This window comes from Gadus chalcogrammus, chromosome 23 (genome assembly GCF_026213295.1).
Source record: "Gadus chalcogrammus isolate NIFS_2021 chromosome 23, NIFS_Gcha_1.0, whole genome shotgun sequence".
Classification (NCBI taxonomy): Eukaryota; Metazoa; Chordata; class Actinopteri; order Gadiformes; family Gadidae; genus Gadus; species Gadus chalcogrammus.
Window position 1 is genome coordinate 12,278,519 of NC_079434.1, and position 18,863 is coordinate 12,297,381.

Below are 18,863 nucleotides of genomic sequence, written 5' to 3' on the forward strand. Positions count from 1 at the left end.
AAAAAGCCTAGGATTCGAGCAAAGCCTGTGAAAGCATGGATTCATATATTTATATCTCCAAGATTCGATGCAGCGAGCGAGGTACGGAGCATTCATTAGACTTTACCATTTTAAATAACACCAAGACACCACAGGATTCGCAAAAGGGCAGCAAAAAGAAGAGTGAATCGTCATATAAATAAAAAGTCACTTTTAATGGTTGTTTTTCGTTCTCATTCACACTCACAATCAAGCTTATAGTCTGACGACAAAGAGATGTTGGACATTCACCCAAAACGAGCCACACAGCATATATATATTTAAAATCTTTACAACGGGCTTGAATCGTTATGTGTGCACGTAGGAGTGCGCACAACTGGTCAAACACTGAATTCTGAACTTGTTTAGTTTTAATTCAATCCTCAAACAAGTCGTTTATTTGTACCCTGGCGTCAGTGTAAAAATTCTTCGTTTAGGCAAAGACCACTTTACAGTTTGTTTGATTTTATTCAAAAATGTGCAAAATAAGACAGATTTGGAATCCTTCAGCGTTCAGTGTAAAAAAGTCCAGGATTCTCAGGGGCGAATGACAAAGCTCTGTCTTCATCTCAGTCCCGCCCTCTCAAGTTCAAATACAGCTCCCTATTGGTTTTCGCCTTTCATCTTCAAGTAAAGTGCTCCTTTAGCAAAACAAACTTTTAAAAAAACAGCATGAGATCACTCTTTATATTTTTGTTATAACAGATGAAACAAAAACGTGGGCAGGTCTTTGAAAATTCTGTTTTGTTTTGTTTGGGGTATGGGGTCGGGGAATGAAAAAGAACCAAAGGGGCGAGGGAGGTGCCATCTTGGCGCCACGTTTACGCCTGCGGCACAGTCAGTCCGTCTGTGTCTGTCCTCCAGCCAGCCAGCCAAACGCGCGGCTGAATAATCCCTCCAGAGTCATACAAACTCCAGCTTCCCGTGCCCGCTGTACATCCCCCAGTGCACCAGCGACAGGATCTTGTCGTTGCCCGCGCCGTGGTCCGCCTGGCGCATCTTGTCGCAGGTGAGGCAGCAGTTCTCGTGGCCCGTGACGGGCACCATGCACTCCAGGTCCAGCTTGGCCACGTGGCCCTTCTTGGTGTGGTGGCCGTGGAAGCTGTAGTGGAGCCGCGACAGCATCTGCTGCCGCTGGTCGCGCAGCCGCTTGTTCTCGCTGCGCAGCATGCGCAGGGCCAGCATGATGAGCAGCACCAGGATGAGGCCGCCGGCGATGGGCACGGCGATCACCGCCGCGCGGAACCACACCTCCTTGGCCGAGGCCAGCTCCTGCACCCGCGTCACCAGGTTCCGGTTGCCGCTCTCCGGAGGGTAGCGCCCATGGTCTACGAAAAAACACACGCACAAGGGCAAGCGTTAAAAAAATGAGTCACTTTATCCATACTGGGCGCCAGACCGTAATTTGGGGGTAATAAAAAATAAGAACTGTGGGCGCGCTCTGGACAGGGGGGGACCCCCTCCCTGCATCCCTCCACTGGACACTTCCCCATCCACTATGCCCTTTCCTCATTTCACTAAAAAGTGGGGATTTACAGTACGCCTTTTCATGCAGTTAAAGCATATTCACTCCACAAGGCACATTCCAGCTCAGCGTGAAAATTACATGGTGCACATGTAATAAAAAAAAAAACTTAACAAAAAACAAGCCCTGAAAAACATCTGATCTGGATCCAAGAGCATAAGGTAAAATGGCTGCTCTCTCCTTTCCTGTTTATTTGGAGCCTATTAAAACTGAAAATAACATGCATAGCAAAATGTCTATGTACAAGCTTTAAACATAATAAAATGCGAAGTAGTGTCTTCTGAGGTACCCTACTTATCCACTGTACTGCACTCTGAATATGATAACAGTTTGTGTTTAAGAGCCCTATATTTATCTTAAAATAAAAACATCAACCCCTAGAGTCACGTTTCTAACCATTAGCGGACATGCCAGTGACATGTCCGTATTGAGTAGGAAGTGGGGGTGCAGCCGAGGTGCGAGGCATCCTACCTGGAGACTCTCTTGTGTGTGCCACATCGTGCAGGCCTCTGTAGTTGCACATGTCATCGTGGCAGCACTCCAGTGTGGCCGAGAGGGGAGCAAAAATGTCTGAGCTCTTGGAGGGACCACTGCACACGTCGGCCGCGTTTGCGACCGGGTCCAGACAGCCGTGCGTGAGCGGCGAGTTGGTGTTGAACGGGTCCAGCACCTTGGTGAAACAGGCGTTGAGCTCCGACTTGCACATGTAGCCAGTGGCTACGCAGTGCGGCGCATCACAGTAACACCTTATTTCCCCTGAAATGGAAGAACGGGAAAGACACTCGATTAGCTTTGGTTTATGTTAAGAGTTAGTCCATGCAGGACAAGAGGCCATTGTTTTAGGCTGTCAATAAGGAGATTTGAAAATGCAGTTCTACTTGACTTGCAGCTTCATTGCACTAGGCATCATATGCTTATCATTTTTTTTAATGTACCATTGGCTATGTAAATAAAACAAGACCAGATGAACTCGTGGAGACCCAACATGAACGCACAATGATTCCTCCATAGCTCTAAATAATCATTGTTGGTCCGCATTGCAGAATGGCAACAGTATAACTTATAATTTGCTACTTGTCAGCCAACCTCAATTTATTTCAAAGCAAATGGAAACTCGTAAAGGGGAGTGAGCGCCGCTCTGGATGCAAGGTGGGTCGATGAGGGAGTTATACTCTGAGCTCTTCAGAGAAAACTTCCAGCAAGCGTATAATTAGGCATGTTTTGTATACGTGTGTTCAAAACAAAACTGAGATGGACGTGGTATGCCACTAGCAGATGAATTGCGTTTCGTAGCTCCATCTGATTAGATTGAATGGTTGTTCAGGGATTCAAGACTTTAACACGAAAATGCACACGAGATTTCCCCTTTAATGCGCAATAAGTGTGCCATACAATGTGTGTTTGTAGGCACTGTGTGTACCCTATGGAGTGGGTTGGAGTAACATTGTGGGTCCTTTTCGAGGCTGTGTGTGCCGATGTGTTTTTTGCGAGCACGTTAATCAGATCAGTGTTTTCCCTGTGAATGATTAGAGCAGGAGAGACCGGCCAGGTCATTTGGAGAATATTTCATTAGAAAGGAGAGGCCCTTCGTGGGCTGAGAGGGGGGGCTCCTGAGCCATGCGTTACGGTTCCTTTTGGGTTATGGAAGCAGGCCGGGGACTTACTAATTATTGTTACATGCTGGTGCACGAACAATAATTATGCTACCGATGGCTTCGATGGAAAAATACAAAAACCAAAGAAGACCTAACTTTATAGGCTCATAGCAATTCGTTGTGTAGACAAGACATGTTAGATAATTGTTTTATGCGTTATTGCTGCTGATAAGGAAAGACAGTTCTGAAATACTAGGCTTCACTGATTGGGTAAAGGACTAGTTTACGGTCTGACAAGTAAGAGACATGTCATAGCCTTCGGCTTTTTGCATGCATTTTGAAATAAGTTTTAAAATAATGTAAGGGGAGTAGGGAGTTCATATAGCTTACCTTTAGTGAGAAGAACCGCCATGGCACATAGTTCCAATTGTAGCCAAATAGAAATGAAACTGGAATGGCGATCCATTTACAACGAATTACGCTCGCCTCCTCGTAGGCTATCCAGTAGCTGGTTGGCTCGAAAACTAAGTTACATGGAGCTACAACACGAACGGACGCATTCCGGACCCAATGTGTCAATCCTCCGCTGGACCGAAACAAACCCGAATAATCATTCCACAGTAAGCTCTTTGGGGCGAAATGTAGTCAAAAGTCCGGCATTATCTGAAAGGCAGAGCAAAGCAGGATGCCTGTTCACGCAAAAAGGACAAATGTACTCCCGACGAAGGGAAAAAATAAAAAGTATAAAATATGTCAGCTTTTCTGTGTCCGTAAGTGATCCCCTCAGTCTGCTTGCGCTGATGTCCAGCCACGAAGTCACTATTGCACCCACAGAACAGATATCTAGTCGAAATTGGGAAATCTCGCAACAGACTTGAGTCAGACTTCTGATAGAGGATCTTTAGTTGAAGAAATAGCCTCCTCTCCCTTGGACTACGTCGTGGAGCTCCTCCCCCTCGTTCCCGATTGGCCAGGACAGCCCCGATTCATTGTCCTTATTTCCATAATGCCATATACCATTTCCGTACTATTCATTCCCATTGGTTTAGACAGCAATCACTCGGCCAGGTTTACCAAATTGTACCAAAAGACCTACCACACATAATTATTTACATGGGCAATGAAAACAGGTCTCGATTCTCTTCTTTATTCTGGAGATGTGGGTATTAACACTTTCAACATGTTGTACACCGAGCATGAACAAAACACAACTAAAGTAAGACCTTTAATTCCGTTTGTAATTTCTAGCCAAATCGGCGCCACACTAAGCAAATTTCCCCAGGCCACAAGTCGGCAGAGGTGGAAGCTGCTTGACTACTGGGAGGGTAGTCGTCCTGGGCGGAGCGGCAGGCGGTTAAAGAAATTAGCAATCCAAAAAGGCACATGGCGCCACTGAGACGACGCAGACAGACACCGACACTCAATTGCCCTCTAAACAATCCCCATGCAAAACTCACAGTAGCGCGATCGATATCTGCACCAGCAACTCCTTCTGGCGGTTCCAGTCAATAGCTGGTACTTTTATAGCATGGGTTTTAAATCGTTTTCAAATATCAGTACAATTTTCAAATCAACATATTTATAAATATTTCGGCCTACCAACACCACCTCAAGCACAAAGTATGAAACTAAATAGGAACAATTAAAATGTTTTATTTGTATTAATATATTTGGGCCTAGGATTAAACAAAATAAATAGTTTTATTAATGTAGTTATCAACTGCAGAGGTGTTATGCAGCCTGCCATTTTAACATTAGTCACATTGTCCCGCTGGCCAGAAGTAGACTAGCCTATTGACTCTCCTTCAGGCGACAGAGAAACGAGGCAACACACAATTATAGCAATTATCAGTGGCCCAACTCGACCGAGGCGCCAGACCAAAACTGGTATTGCTTCAACTGATGTTTAACTACCAACAACTCCCCATTGTGTCCAAAAACTTATCTGGGAGATATTGACACGGTTTACAACAGAAATAAACATTCACCAGCAGATAATGCGATTTATCTGCAGCCACATTGTAGCCCATAACCCTCAATAAAGTAAATCATACGATGACGATAAAGTTGTTTCAAATGTTTTAGGCTTTCGTAATGCAAACAAAAACAATTGCATTTATAAAAAGACTGAGCGTGACCTTTAGCTGGTAGGCCGACTCGTTTTATTTATCCGGTATGTGATTGAAGGTGTCCATCTAGGGGTAAATAATGGTAACGGCAGGTTTGAGAATCTGGAAATAACTTTCAGGCGTCTACATTATTGTAATGTAAGCACTATGTCGACTACACATTATTTAAATTATTATTAATTATAGAAAAATAAGACATAGCCCTTAAACAAGTAGAAATTACACTTATGCAGATGGACAGACGTGGATCAATGACAGAATAAGCAACAAGTACCAATAGTCTTGTTGCTTATAGCAATCATTTGTTTATAATTACAAACATTAATAATAACATAATTAATGCATGCAATAACCCAACATGATTAATAGCTGTTATCCTTCCCCATTCTTGCTCCATGTCGACTTGACATGGGTCACCCAAAGCATGGGTATTTTCATTGTCATTATGCTCAGCGGTGACCTCAAAGACAACATAAATGTGTGTCTTTTCATGCTGAGTGGAAGAAGTACCAGTGAGTGCTTTTCTGGGAGTGGAGGGGGATTACACCCCACTGCTCGTGGCTCACCTCGCACATTAGAGAGACCGACAACACCTATAGGTGTGACCAGGGGATAAAGAACGGAGCAGGAGAGACTCGAAGTGTGGGTGTGGCAGACGAACGACTAGGGCCTTTCGTCCTTCTTCGCAAGCTTCCTTTCCCTAACAAAGGACCCCCCCCCCTGTGGTATGATAGCAGTTCATATGGAAATGAGGATTCACCAGGGCCTGCTAGAAAAGGCTAAAGATTAAGTTTGAATAGGTAACAAGGTCTAGGTGTGTGTGGCTGAAGGGGTTGTGGGGGTAATGAGCAATGAAAGGTACAAACCTGGGAATTGAGGACCTACAACGTCCTGCAAGTTAGTTAATTATTGATGATTGATGATGCAAGAAATCGCCTGATTAATTGGATTTTGCAACACCAATTTGAAATTAATTCCAGCGCCTCTGATCCCAACAAGGCTGCGTAGAGGTGGCTGTGCGACAAATTCGTCAAAGCAACGAAGAGGATGCAAAATGTTGGTGGCAAATTAGAAATAAAATGCAACCTTTTTAAATAGGACACCCTTCCAACAGCAGGGAATCAGGAGAGTATTGGCACTCGGATGTGTTGATAGGTGTATAGTTTTGTTGGTTTTATGTGCATTGTTTTCGTTTGTTAAACCTGAATGGAATTTGTATAAAATATAAATGCTATAACTCACAATTTAACCAGCTTCATTTTCATCATGCTTTGTGGACCTCTAGTTCAAACAAACCCATTACAAATTCAAACCGGTATTCTGGTAAGCCCCCCTAGAGTTGCAGTGTTCAGACGGGTTGGGGGGGGGGGGGGGGGGGGGGGGGGGGGGTCGCAGACAAACTAGGGTTGTGGGTTTCGACAGACTTCCTCTGACACCTTCCTTCTTCCCACAGTCACTTTGATGAGGGCTGTATCAAGATGTAGACCCACTCAAATGTCAGCTTTGATGTTTCTGGATCATGTCATAGGTGTAGTGTGCAGTGAATTAGAAAAGAAACGATAATAAGACAAGCTACATGCATTCCATACCTCATAATAAAGTTCAGCCGATATTTTGAGAAATTACAGACTTGAGGATATTGACCAAATCATTGTGTTCTTGTGCATTTCATAGTAGCCTATCGTTCCACCCAGTGGTAAGATTCCCCCCAACCCAACCCAACCACCGATGAACAGTCGATATTAAGGATCTGGCGCCCCCTAGCGATAGGCATTAGCTACAGCAAAACATTTCCAGGAGCCCCTAAACTAAACAGTCATTTTCAAACGCAGACAAATGACTACTTGAATTTATTTCGGCCCCAGCTAGAGGCCACAGGAATACCCCAAGAGTCTAAACAGACCAGGGAAATGAGTCTACATCCTATAATCATGCTAGGGACTCCAACCCATTCATTAACACATTTCAAAATGCAATTGCGTTGGAAGAAGCAATTTCGCAACAGACTAGCCACAACGGTACGAGACAGTGTTGGGCCACAAGAGTATCAAGGTACTTCACAGTGTTGTATTGGAACTGAAGGGTTTCAAGGTACTGCACACTTTTGAAACTGAGTCTATCATAGTACTGGACTGGGTTGGAAGAGAAGAGCGTCATGTATTAGGCCTATATGAGTTGGAACAGAAGGGGCAGCGTTCGCTAGAGGGACGTCAGATGATACAAAAACAACAACGTAGAACCCGAAACACAAGTCAACATTAAGTCAGAAAAGCTTGGTTGACCTTACAGCTGTTAAAAAGCACTTAAAAAGATTAAGTGTTAAGAACAGGGATAGGAGGAGGCATTCTTAAAAGAGATGACTATTATGCTACATTGTGTGCGATTCACAAATCCACAACACGGTTTACCTGCAGAACAGAGCAGTCCAAGCAAATTGAGCAACTCCAGGGATGGTGCATGAAAGAAGACAGTGGGTGACTCACCCGAGCTATCCTCGTTGAAGCTCTCCCGTGGATGGCCACGTTGGTCCAGGTCATTTTCATGTCAAGAGCAGATAATTCCACAAATAATCGACGGCGGGTCCATTTGGAATCGGGTTTTTGGAGCGACAGTAATCGAAACCGCGTATTTATAGATCGCAAATATTCAAAACAACGCTAAACGCAACTTCGATTTAGCACTCGACGCCCCTGTCTAAAAAAAATAAAAACGGGCGCAATAGAACAGCTGAGTGACCTTAATTAAGAACTAACGAGAACGACAGCACTGCGATTGGCTAGCGAGAAGCTCGAGATGAGGATGGAGTCAATTAACCACCACCTGATAATGGAAACGGGCAAGCGACTTAAATCCGTTTTCAAGGATACAATTTCATGTCATGACCTCAATTAGTATCTAATACGATGCATAGCCTCACTAATCCATTTGATGAACCGGCAATTATCATTGGATACAATTACGGCATAAGCTACTATAAAGTTAGTTCAATCCAATGACTGTTCCAGTGTAAAACTTAGTTGGCTTATGGAATTATTCAAAGCATCTTTAGTTCATGTTTGCAAAATCCGTCTGTTCATTTTCCTTTTCACTTAGTTTGCTGCTGCGAGTAGGCCACACGTCCTATTCACTGCGTGTGTGCGTATCATTGTACGCATGATTTACGCAGTTCAATTAATATGTTTGTTTTCAATTCCAGTATTGTCCCCTCCCTAGACACTTAAGTTAATGTTCCCATGGAAAACGCAACGCACGGCCAAGAGTCATATTTTATTTATTTGGACAATATACTTGAGGAAATATACATTGCAACGGTGAGGGGACCTTTACCAAATGTGTGGTGCAGTTGATTACTCAGTAGATGCCATGTAATACGATGGAGGGAAACAAAGGTCCATTGCAGCATAGGACCCGGCTAGGAAAGCAACCAAAACACAAATTACGTGAGACGTACCAGAAAAATTAAAATACAACCCATAGCTGATCATAACATGCTTGAAGGTATTTTTCTCGATAAAGAGCGTCAAATTACAACAAAAAGCTTTACCTCAGGAAAATTAAAGAGATGTGAAGATTTCCAACAAGGCACTAGGCGTATGACAACACGCAGACGGATAAATAATAACCAGGGCTCACTTTAGTTTAGCATGTTTATTACAATACATACATTTCACATTTGACCGTGTGATCTCGCGTTGCTGCCTGCGTCGACTCAGGATGTGCACATTTGGGTGGTGGTGGTGATCAGCATTGTCCCTCCGCATCAAGGCGGTGGCCCTCTCCCCAAAAAAGAACCAAATAAAATAAAATAAACAACCCGCAGCAGCTCACCCCCCTAGTAGCGCTTGCCCAATCTCAACAGTCCAAAAAGAAAACAAAAAGTACTAAGTGTTTAGGAGTACAGCATGTGTGATATACCAGTCATCACTGCATTAACCTGTAATAATAATAATGATGTTTTATTTCTTTGAGAACCACCATTTAAAAACGTCACTCACTATTAGTAACTGTACAAAAGGAATGGACAAGCAGTGTCACCCAGCCTTTTTTTTCTTTTTTATAAACAAGAGTTGTTCAGCAGAACTCCTTGTGCAAGGAGGAATAAAACAAAATAAAACCAACCAGAACATACTACTAGGAGGGTTTGAACTGCCGACAGTCCCTTAGAGCCTGGGCGGAGCATCGGAGAAGGGCTTCGCTGTGGGAATGGTTCTAAGCAGCACACAACTCGCGTCTTTCATTGTTCACCTTCCGCTAGTTCTTTTATTTTCTTCTTCCAAAAAAATAAAATAATAATCAACCAACCACACAAACACACGCAAGCGACTCCACACCATCAGGCACTGTTATTTTCAGGTTGGGTAATGCAGGGGCCAATGAAAGCTGCATGTAGACAGCTGAACCACAGTTACAATGGAGCTGCTTAGGGAGAGAGAGGTCTACACCGAGTCACCCAATACAACTCATCCCAGCGGAAAAATATGATATCTGAACACAATAATCCATTAAACCATTACTTTGAGAGGGGGGGGGGGGGGGGGGGAAGAAAGGAAAAATGGACACCAGTGTGTTAAGCTTTTTTTTGTATGTGTGTAAAATGTAATGGCTTAAAAACGTCCTCCCGTTTCCAAACAGGTCATACATGTGCAACCAAGGCAATGGTTCGACAATCTACCGCCCAGAGCAAATGTTGCGTTTAGGTCTGCGGACAGGTTAACATGAAGGAAAAGGCTAGCTAGACAACGTAGCCGCCTAGGCGTTGATTAGTTTTGGATGTCAAAAGCTTTTGATAGGCATGGCTTTCCATGGCTTCAATCTACAAAACATATGTACAACATAGATAACATCTACAAGAAATCTACATTTTTTTGCACCCCCCATTCCCCCCCCACACCAGGGTCATTTTTTTTTTTTACGTTTTATTTTTTTTGCTTTTTTCTTTTCTTTTGTACAAAACCAAAGTCTTGTAAACCCACCCTATCCTGCTTTCTTTCCCCCACACCAACGCTTCACCTTTTCTTCTTTCCTTCTCCAAGGCCTGCCGGGCCAAACGAAGATCCTGTGTGTCAAGACTGGGGAGGTGGGGATAGGGCTAGGGGGGACGGGGGAGTGTGTGTGTATGTGTGTGTGTGTGTGTGTCTGAGGGGGGGGGGGGGGGGGGGGGGTGTCAACAAGAACTCAGCAATTGTTCTCCGTTCTCTCCCTCTCTTTGTCTACCTCCCAACTATGTGCAACATGGGTCTCCCCACCCGCCCTATTCCTCTTCTTCCCCATCTCACGGCAACCAAAACGACCCACCGCCTCAAGAGTTCTCAGACCATGAAGGAATTCTGGTTCTTCAACTTTTCAAGTTCTTTGATTTGTTGTCTCAAAAACAGTATCCTGCAGAGAGACCGAGAGGAGAGATGAGTCACCACGTTCTACTTTATGCAAAGCACATCCCAACAGGCTCGCAGGTCTCAGGATGATTTCCCCCCCCCCCCCCCCCGTGTACGTACCTCTGTTCGCGCAGCGTGGCCTGTATCTCGCACACCCGGACCAGGGAGCGCAGGTTCTTGAGCTCCGTGCAGTTCTCCGACATGCAGATGCTGCCCATGGTGTGGGCCTCTTCCCGCAGCCGGGACGCCTTTCAAACGGGAAAAACAGGCGGTCACGGCCAGAACCAGGCAGCACGCGAGACCGAAAACCGATCTCAAATAAACCCAGAAAGACTGCCACATTTTCCAGCGCCGTTTTGTCCCAAAGTGTCAGCTTACCTGCTTCTCGGCGTGGTCGGCGGGCCAGCCCTGGACATGCTTGATCAGGTTCTCGTTGAAGTGGGCGGCGAGCGTGGGGGTGAAGGAGCTGGAGGGCCGTGATCCTGCCCCACTGTGGGGGGCCGAGGAGGAGTTGGATGAGTGGTTGCTGCTGCTATGGTGGTGGTGGTGGTGGTTGCTGCTGCTGCTGCTGCTGCTATGGTGATGGTTGTTGCTGCTGCTGCTGCTACTGCTGCTGTTGGTAGCGACGTGGTTAGGGCCCGGGGAGGGACTCCTCTGACTGCTGCAGGTCCAAGGAGCAGGTAGAAAGTGTTAGGGGGTTTTATTTTTCTGGCCAGCCCAGTTGTTTGAATTGAGCAGTTGTGTACAAACAATAATCCCGAGGATGAGAACACACTTCATCCAACAGGGCACTGGGAATCTTGTTAGTATAATCTGGCCCAACAATGGCTTTTGACTTCAGGGCAGGACAACTGGTTTGGTAGAGGTTGCAGCAGGTGAACCCAGGTGTCTGCTGGGGAGATCACATCCAAAGCGTGTAAGATGTCTACCAGTCCCATCACGGCACTAAAATAGTGCGTCTATATACGACCGTTGAAGCAGGGGAGCATTAGGTGGCAATTCATTGCTGCACACAAACTACTCATTAATCACAACAATACCTTTCAGTAACAAAAACACTTGCAAACCACCAGATTAATGGAACACTCTCATGTCCACTGATACTCGTTTGGTGCTATCGGGCTTCAGATTACAGTGCAGATTTCGTGCCTGAGCCATCCAACACTCATGCAGAGAAGACCATTTTATTCTCACAATATAGAGGTCAAAGATTCAAAGCAACTAAATCTGAGCCTAACCCTGTAAACTATTCATAGGTGTCTGGATAAAAAAAAAAAGAAGCAGGCATTAGAACAAGCTTCATCCAGGACATGAATACAATGGAGGTATATCATTTAGAGTGTCTGCATGTTTTGACAAGTTCAATTTGAGACTTCAAGACCTTTTTAATACCTTGCCAGGAGGGGAACCTGTCCCAGCCATCACAGCAGAATTAAATTCCATTGAAAAAAAGAAGATGGTATCGTATAAACAAAACATTTAAGTCTAAGTGCTTAGTCTCTGATGCACTGCACCAATGCCTCAGCTGTAAACGCTGCAACAACAGACAATTATGAATGTTCTCATTTTCCCCAGCAGATGGCACCACAACACTGCATTGTGGGCAATGTACAAGCCATCATATACTCTCATGGAGTACCTTTGCAGCAATTCCCTTTGAACGGCATTTACATCAAAAACCTAATCATGCACTTGTGTTGGAGAGCTCATGTAGTAGCCAAGACAGATTATGCAGTGTTCTCCGCCATGAATGAATGTACACTCTGAGCCTACGGTGGGTGTGACTTGAGAACAGGTAATAAGGTGGCATATTAGTCTGGCTATTGCCAGACCAAGCTCATTCGTAGAGCTGGTCGTAGGTTGGTCTGGGAAAGCTGCCGTCATTTTCTTCAACACAAGAGGCGTGATCAACGGGCCTATTTCAACTGACTCAGTACGCGATTGGCTGCTTGCCGTCGCTTCCCTGTGCGCCAAGGGCAAAAGTCAGCTTGGTGATTGGCTCCCGCAAAAACGCATCAGAAGCAGAAATAAATGTATTGCTCTTCTCCAGACCCTTGTGCAGGGCGAACTCAAATCGCCGGCAGAATGGGCGGGGCCACCCAGTCTAGCGGCAAGTGGGTCAGGCTCACCCTTGGCGTTGGAGGGAGCGCGGGGAGGCTGCGGTGGGGTCGTGCCCGTGCTGCTTGTCGCTGGGGAGGGGCTGCGAGGGCTGGGGAAGAGACGCCTGCTTCACAGAGGGCGTGCTCACCTGCAACACAGGTCAGCGGTCAGTGATCGCAACCCCTGGTGGAAATCGCATCTGACCCGTTCTTTGCATTTATCACAGTGGCAGACCACCACGACCAGGCGGACCATACGCTGATGATATTCCACGTCTAAATGACTAAACACAGCATAGCAGGTCAACTTGATGTCAAACAATGACGGGGTTTCAGGCTTTATAACACATAAAAAAAATGAGGTTCAAAATATAAGTGCCGTTACGTCAGCAGTGGTAGCGCATCTCATGGCATCCATCAACGTAACGAGACACAGACTGATGGACAGGCAGACAGACACAGACAGACAGGCAGGCCCTAATCAAGTTAGCGCCCTGGACGTTCTGGCTGTGAGGCAACGTAGCTCATCATCCACTGAGGCCAAAGCAGAAAGACGAGAACGGGTTTTCCCTACTTTTGGTTGCGAGATGGCGGGCGGCGTGCCGAGGATGGGCTTGTGGGTGCCAGCGTTGCTCTGTGGCGTGCTGATCCGGGGGGACACGTAGGACCTGGGCGAGGAGGCGTCCGAGGTCAGCGACATGGGCGAATGATTCGACTGCTGCGCTGCTGAGCGGCCGACCGCACGATGAAGGGAAGAAAAGACAAGGTGTAAGTGTTTCATTACAATCACCTGATGGCGTGACATTTTTAATTTTAGACTTCTTATGATGGGGGGATTTGAATGTTTTTATTTATTAATCAGATATCACTTGTTTTGTTTTAAAACATCATGGGTGCCTACTGCACCCCCCTCAAGGAGGTTAAATCGTCATTGGAGAAATACTGTGGGAAAACTAATGACAGCAAAATAGTGTTATGCTATAGGGGAATACAAAACTATAATGAGGTAGGTGGAATTAGCTCATGAATGGCTTTAGATTAAACTTCAATCATAAAAGAGAGAAGGTAAAACACATGATATAATGGAAAGCGTAGACCAGAAGCAACAGCATTATGAAACTCTGGATTTGTGTTAACATTACAAAGAAATGTGGAACATATAGTGTGCTTGCATGCCATTTCTTGTAATGAAATATTATGGTACCATTATATGAGAACATTTGTTGCCATGTACCAGAGCCCTACTTGAATCATTGATCACAAAAACAACAACCGTGCTCACGCACATCGGCGGTGACCACGCCAGCAACGAGCACATCAGCGTCGCACCGGTCAACATCAGCAAGGAGCATGTGTTGTGCACATCAACATAGTCAACCTCAACCACACACACAGCTCATCACTGATGCTAGAAACACTGGGCTTGTTAGTTTGCATCTAATGCAGTGCATCAAAGAGCATGGGTTTGGTTTGATGTTGGGTTTGAGGCCTCACCTTGGCTGGAGAGCTGAGCAGCTTGTGAGAGGAGAGTAGTGATGTTGAACGCAGAGGGGCCTGCGGTGAGGATCTTGTGGAGCATTGACTGTAAAGATGCTTGAGTGACCGCAGCGGTGAGAACTGCAGCGGAGGAGACAAGGAGATGAGGGAAAAAAATGAGTTTTTTGGTTACACCATCAAAGGGAAATGTTAACCTCTGTATGCACAACTGAAATAAATACTAATTCTTATGGTTGATCAGGGAGATAATTCACACTATGAGTTTTTTACAGCATAGAAGAATGACAAACATTTGGTGCAGAACATTAAAAAAAGTAATCAAATACACAAAACACGGACAAGCTTGTTAATTGTTAACCATGGGGAAAAATAAATTTAACGTCGCAAGAAAACTGTAGGCAGCCTTTAGCATACCCAACTGTTTTAAATAAAGCTGGGCCAAAGATTTTGAACAATGTCTTGCTACCTTGCTTCGTATGATATGAGCAACAGGAGGCATTTCCATTAATGTTTAGTATTAGACTTTCGACACGCCATAATCAATCCTTACAAACAGTGTCAGTCTATCCACCAGAGCCTCAAAATGATTAGGGAAACATTGGGAAGTTGATTCCATCAATTGCATATCAAGATCCCATACAATACTTTCATCAACCCTGTGTTCCAGGCAGACCATCAGCCTCACATTCTCTTTTACCTCCTCCTCCGATCCAGGTGGTAGGGAATACATCTAGGAGTACGTCGTCAACTGACCAATTCTCTAAAACGCGAACATGTTGGTGCAGTGGCATAAGTTCCTCTAAGCCCTGTAGTAGGTTAACTTAATACTACTTTGCTCTTTGGTTCTCCATTTGCTGAGTAAGGTAGAAGTCGAGGTAATGCCAGTTGCCCCGGGCTTTTGACCCAATTCATCAGAAAACTACAAGGCAGACCATGAACCTCACTGCATGGAGCATGAAACAGCAATGCAAAAAGATAAAAAGCTAATCTCTGACCAATTGTTAATACTACTAGAGAATCCATTTCAAATACTGCTGAGGAAGCAATTCCTCCTGAGCGTTTGGAATGTAATTTAAGGTCTCCTAACAAGTAGCAACGTGGCTAAGTTTCTACCAGACGACAAAACGGAATTGATAGGCAAATCCGAAGGAGAGGGATTGACATCCCTCCCTCTCCTCCCAAGAAACAACCCGTCTTCCGTGGATGGACCTTAAAGCGCGGTCTGACACTCAGGACCACTGCGCAATGTCTCCACCGTCCCCCTTTAAACCATGGTTTGGTCCACATCAAAGCAGAGCTCAGGGGTCCGTCGACACACACGCCCACAGACACCCATCGCTACCGGTGATCTGCAAGCACAGTCACATTTCCACTCTGTATATCTCATGCACCTTGACACAGCTGCTTCCAAGTCATGAGATTGGCATTAGTTAAGACACAAACAGAGCGACACAACAAACAGGAGTCAGGGTTTGGCAGGGAGGACGACGAGCAGGAGATAATAATGGTCAGGAGAAAGGGACACTGCAGCAGTGGGTCTGGGCCAGACTCACGTCCCATCCAGCCCTCTCATCTGCCAGACGACTGTAATGACAGCCCCATCTGTCAGTCTAGTCACTCGTCCTCGCCTGACTTTATTGTTGCGTGGAGGGAGGCGGATTTAAGTGCAACACACAACTTAGGCTCCCTGACGTCACGAAAGCCGAAACAGTTACCACTTTGCATTTTCGCCAGTGACAAGAGGAAAAATACAAATTGTAGTCACTGTCGCAGTGGCAGACGATCAACTAACTTGCAGACCAGCAGAACGACAGTTAAAAAAGGTGTCAGTGTGTGTATTTGTTCAATCTGTCTGAAGTCTTCTAGAATTACTCCAGACCCTCAAAAATATTTGGTTGCATTATGATACTCTTGTGTTGCCTTTGAGACTTATTAACAAATGCATCATGGTTATTAGACCATAGCTGCACAGGTTTTGCATCGACTGAAGTTACACAGGTCTAGCTGAAGTACCTTATACAAGTACTTTGATTGTCAGTGTGTTCAAGGGGCTCAGCCAAACGAGTTGAACTCGACCCACATGCCCCCCTCCCCCTGAATTGACTGCTGCCTGCAATTAGTCAACAATACCACGTGAATGACTGAGTCTCCCTTCAGCATGCTGTGAGTCAATAAACAAACTATCCACAAATCGTGGGACTGCATGTGCGGTGTGACTGCCAGCCGATGTTAAAATATTGGGGCCTTTGGCCTAGAGTGACCGAGGAACAATTGAAGGAATGAGCAAATGTGATCCAAGACATCTATGAGAAACAGAACTACATATCAAGTGCAGGGCTTCCAGTAGATTGAGAACAGCCATCAGTGGCTGAAGGAAAGACAACAGAAGACTGCGTCAGGTCATGGAGAACATCCTGACACCGGCCCACTATTTAAGTCCAGACACATCCTGGCTTCAGCAGCCTATGATTGTCTGTGGGAAAAGGCTGCCAAACTGCTCCTGTGAGCAATGTTGTGCTCGTGGGCAAAAGCAAACTCAACGTAAGAGGGGCTCAGGAGCAGGAAGACGAAGACCCAACACATACACAGCCAATTTCAACAATTAATTTGCAAGCTACCAACGAAACTCAGCTAATGGTATCGCACTAAAGCAATCCAGCAGCAGTCCTGAGCTGTGGTCAGGTGAACCGTTGAGAGTAAGCCTAGGTCATCCCATGCGTCCTTCCATCCATCGTCCATCAAACCGCAAGGCTGTGCCCCAACGCCCGCTCACCTTCGTTGATTTTGGCCATGTCCACGCTGGCGTTGTTGAGCTGCAGCGCCGTCTGAAGTGCGGGGAGGAGCTGGCGGAGCAGGCTGGGGTCCTGGAGCAGCGTGGTGGTGGGGGACTGGAGCACCGGGGACACGGGCACCGTGGTGGCCGCCGAGGAGCCAGGGGGCCCGGACGACGACGACGAAGAAGACGACGACGAGTTCAGGGCCCCGGACCCCGACGATGACTGGCCGGAGGGGGCCGTCGCGGGCTTCTCCGCATGGCTCGACTCTGCGAGAGGGGACACGACAGAGCAGGCTTGAGGACTGGGTCGCCGACAACCCGCTAGTAGGGATGGGGATCATTAATATTTATTGATACCATTTGAGATACTACTTAACGATCGGTCTTTATCAATACCACTATCGATACTTTTCTATTAATTGGTGGAAATACGAAGCTTTTTCAGTGATGAGGAAAATATTTAGGAAATGAATAATTGCATTTTAAATTAAATACGTAATTCTTAATAAATATTGACATCAGTAGTTTTAGTTATATAAACTAAAATGATTAGAGCACTATACAACTGTATTAGTAATACAGAAACATGAGTAATACAGTATTACTCATGTTTCTCACCAAAAATCTAAATTTACTGTTTGTTTATGTTACATTTGAACGCATCATGATAACCAAACAAGTCGTTTTATTGAGCCAACCTCAACACATAACGACGCAGCACATTTGAAACTTTATTTACTTTTTAAGATAACTTTCTTGTATGCTGCTTATTACAACACCGATTTCACAATTGGCTTACTATTTTTAACTGACGGGACTAGCGACAAGGTCTGTGTGTGCGATTACCGCTCATAGTTTGAGTGGATGATTAAGACGGGCCCGTCTGGTGCGACAGGAGAAGACAATCTTTTCAACTCGGAGACAGTCGAAGGTACTGCATTTGGTCTTTATTTGATGCACAATGCTAATGTGCTTGGCCATTGAGATTGTGTTCCCCCCTGTACAATAAATGATTTTCGCCCTTTTCGCCCGTTCAGCCATCCTCGCGAGCAAAGTTAACCAGTGCCAGTGAAGTGCCAGACTTCACTTGTTTTACTTGTAATACCCGTTTGCTTAAGATTCCATTCAAAAACATTGGTGGACACGCTGCAGTGATTGGATTGATTTGATTTAAATGCCGTGACGTGACTCAAGGGACACAACATTACAGGACAAAAATAATAATAAATGAACGACGGGACTCGATAGCGTTATCGATAAGCCCCAAACGTTAACATTTTCGGGTTTTGAAAAAACTGGAACCGGGTTTCGATCCCCATCCCTACCCGCTAGTCAACAGAATGTTTGCGAGTTAGTCTCTTTCCCCCTTCAAAATGTGCAAGGACCTGTTTGCCCAGGCAAATAGTGTTTCAACTCGCAGTCAAAACACTTCAGCTCTGACAGAATCAAATGTAAACGGCTGTCAAGCGCTCAATCACATATCAAGGAGCAGACATAGCATAGCACTAAGTACTGATGTACAAATGTCACAAAGTGATGGGAGCACTTTTAAAGCACACGCAATAGGGGTGGGCTTTCCAACAACGTTTCAGTGGTTAGGAAACCCTGCCTACTTCGACCTCCATGTCCCTTTTTCTCTTAAGCCATACCGCGTATTGTAAATCTGTGCACGCTTTATCTCTTCAGCTCAATTTGGAGGGAATAAAAACAGTGACCTGTGGATGGATAGATTTATTTGACTCTGTAAATTGTGATAATTGGAACTAAAGCAATGGCTTCAGTGTAAACCTCAGGCGGTTTAACGTGAGGATGATCAACAGTTGCACACTGCTTGTAGTCCACACGGACT

The 18,863-nt window shown here is 45.4% G+C and overlaps 2 protein-coding genes across 3 annotated transcripts in view; both read right to left on the bottom strand.

Annotated features, from left to right (window-relative positions):
* bambia (BMP and activin membrane-bound inhibitor (Xenopus laevis) homolog a) lies at window positions 1-4,102 on the bottom strand. The gene is made up of 3 exons (XM_056583802.1): window positions 3,529-4,102; window positions 2,015-2,299; window positions 1-1,346 (listed from the first exon to the last, which is right to left on the bottom strand). Exons 1-3 carry the CDS (start codon window positions 3,602-3,604, stop codon window positions 922-924), a joined length of 786 nt encoding a protein of 261 aa, XP_056439777.1. The 5' UTR covers window positions 3,605-4,102; the 3' UTR covers window positions 1-921.
* Window positions 3,711-18,863, bottom strand: part of waca (WW domain containing adaptor with coiled-coil a) — a 25,795-nt gene continuing 10,642 nt past the window's right edge. Inside the window, exons 7-14 of one of the 2 annotated variants that reach the window (XM_056583801.1) lie at window positions 17,012-17,281; window positions 14,236-14,358; window positions 13,316-13,464; window positions 12,772-12,890; window positions 11,021-11,303; window positions 10,763-10,890; window positions 7,751-10,646; window positions 3,711-3,801 (exon numbers count right to left, since the gene is read on the bottom strand). In XM_056583801.1, coding sequence (XP_056439776.1) covers window positions 10,577-10,646; window positions 10,763-10,890; window positions 11,021-11,303; window positions 12,772-12,890; window positions 13,316-13,464; window positions 14,236-14,358; window positions 17,012-17,281 — 1,142 coding nt within the window. In that variant the 3' untranslated portion in view covers window positions 3,711-3,801; window positions 7,751-10,576. Of the gene's footprint in view, window positions 3,802-7,750; window positions 10,647-10,762; window positions 10,891-11,020; window positions 11,304-12,771; window positions 12,891-13,315; window positions 13,468-14,235; window positions 14,359-17,011; window positions 17,282-18,863 lie in introns of both variants that reach the window. The other variant, XM_056583800.1, reaches the window with a different exon arrangement.

What these genes read in the sequence shown, in the direction of transcription:
- bambia (XM_056583802.1), bottom strand. Translation starts at nt 3,604, where the DNA reads ATGGATCGCCATTCCAGTTTCATTTCTATTTGGCTACAATTGGAACTA. An exon ending in GGCGGTTCTTCTCACTAAAG is followed by an intron (nt 2,300 to 3,528) that starts GTAAGCTATATG and finishes CTTCCATTTCAG; the next exon opens with GGGAAATAAGGTGTTACTGT. An exon ending in ACACACAAGAGAGTCTCCAG is followed by an intron (nt 1,347 to 2,014) that starts GTAGGATGCCTC and finishes GTTTTTTCGTAG; the next exon opens with ACCATGGGCGCTACCCTCCG.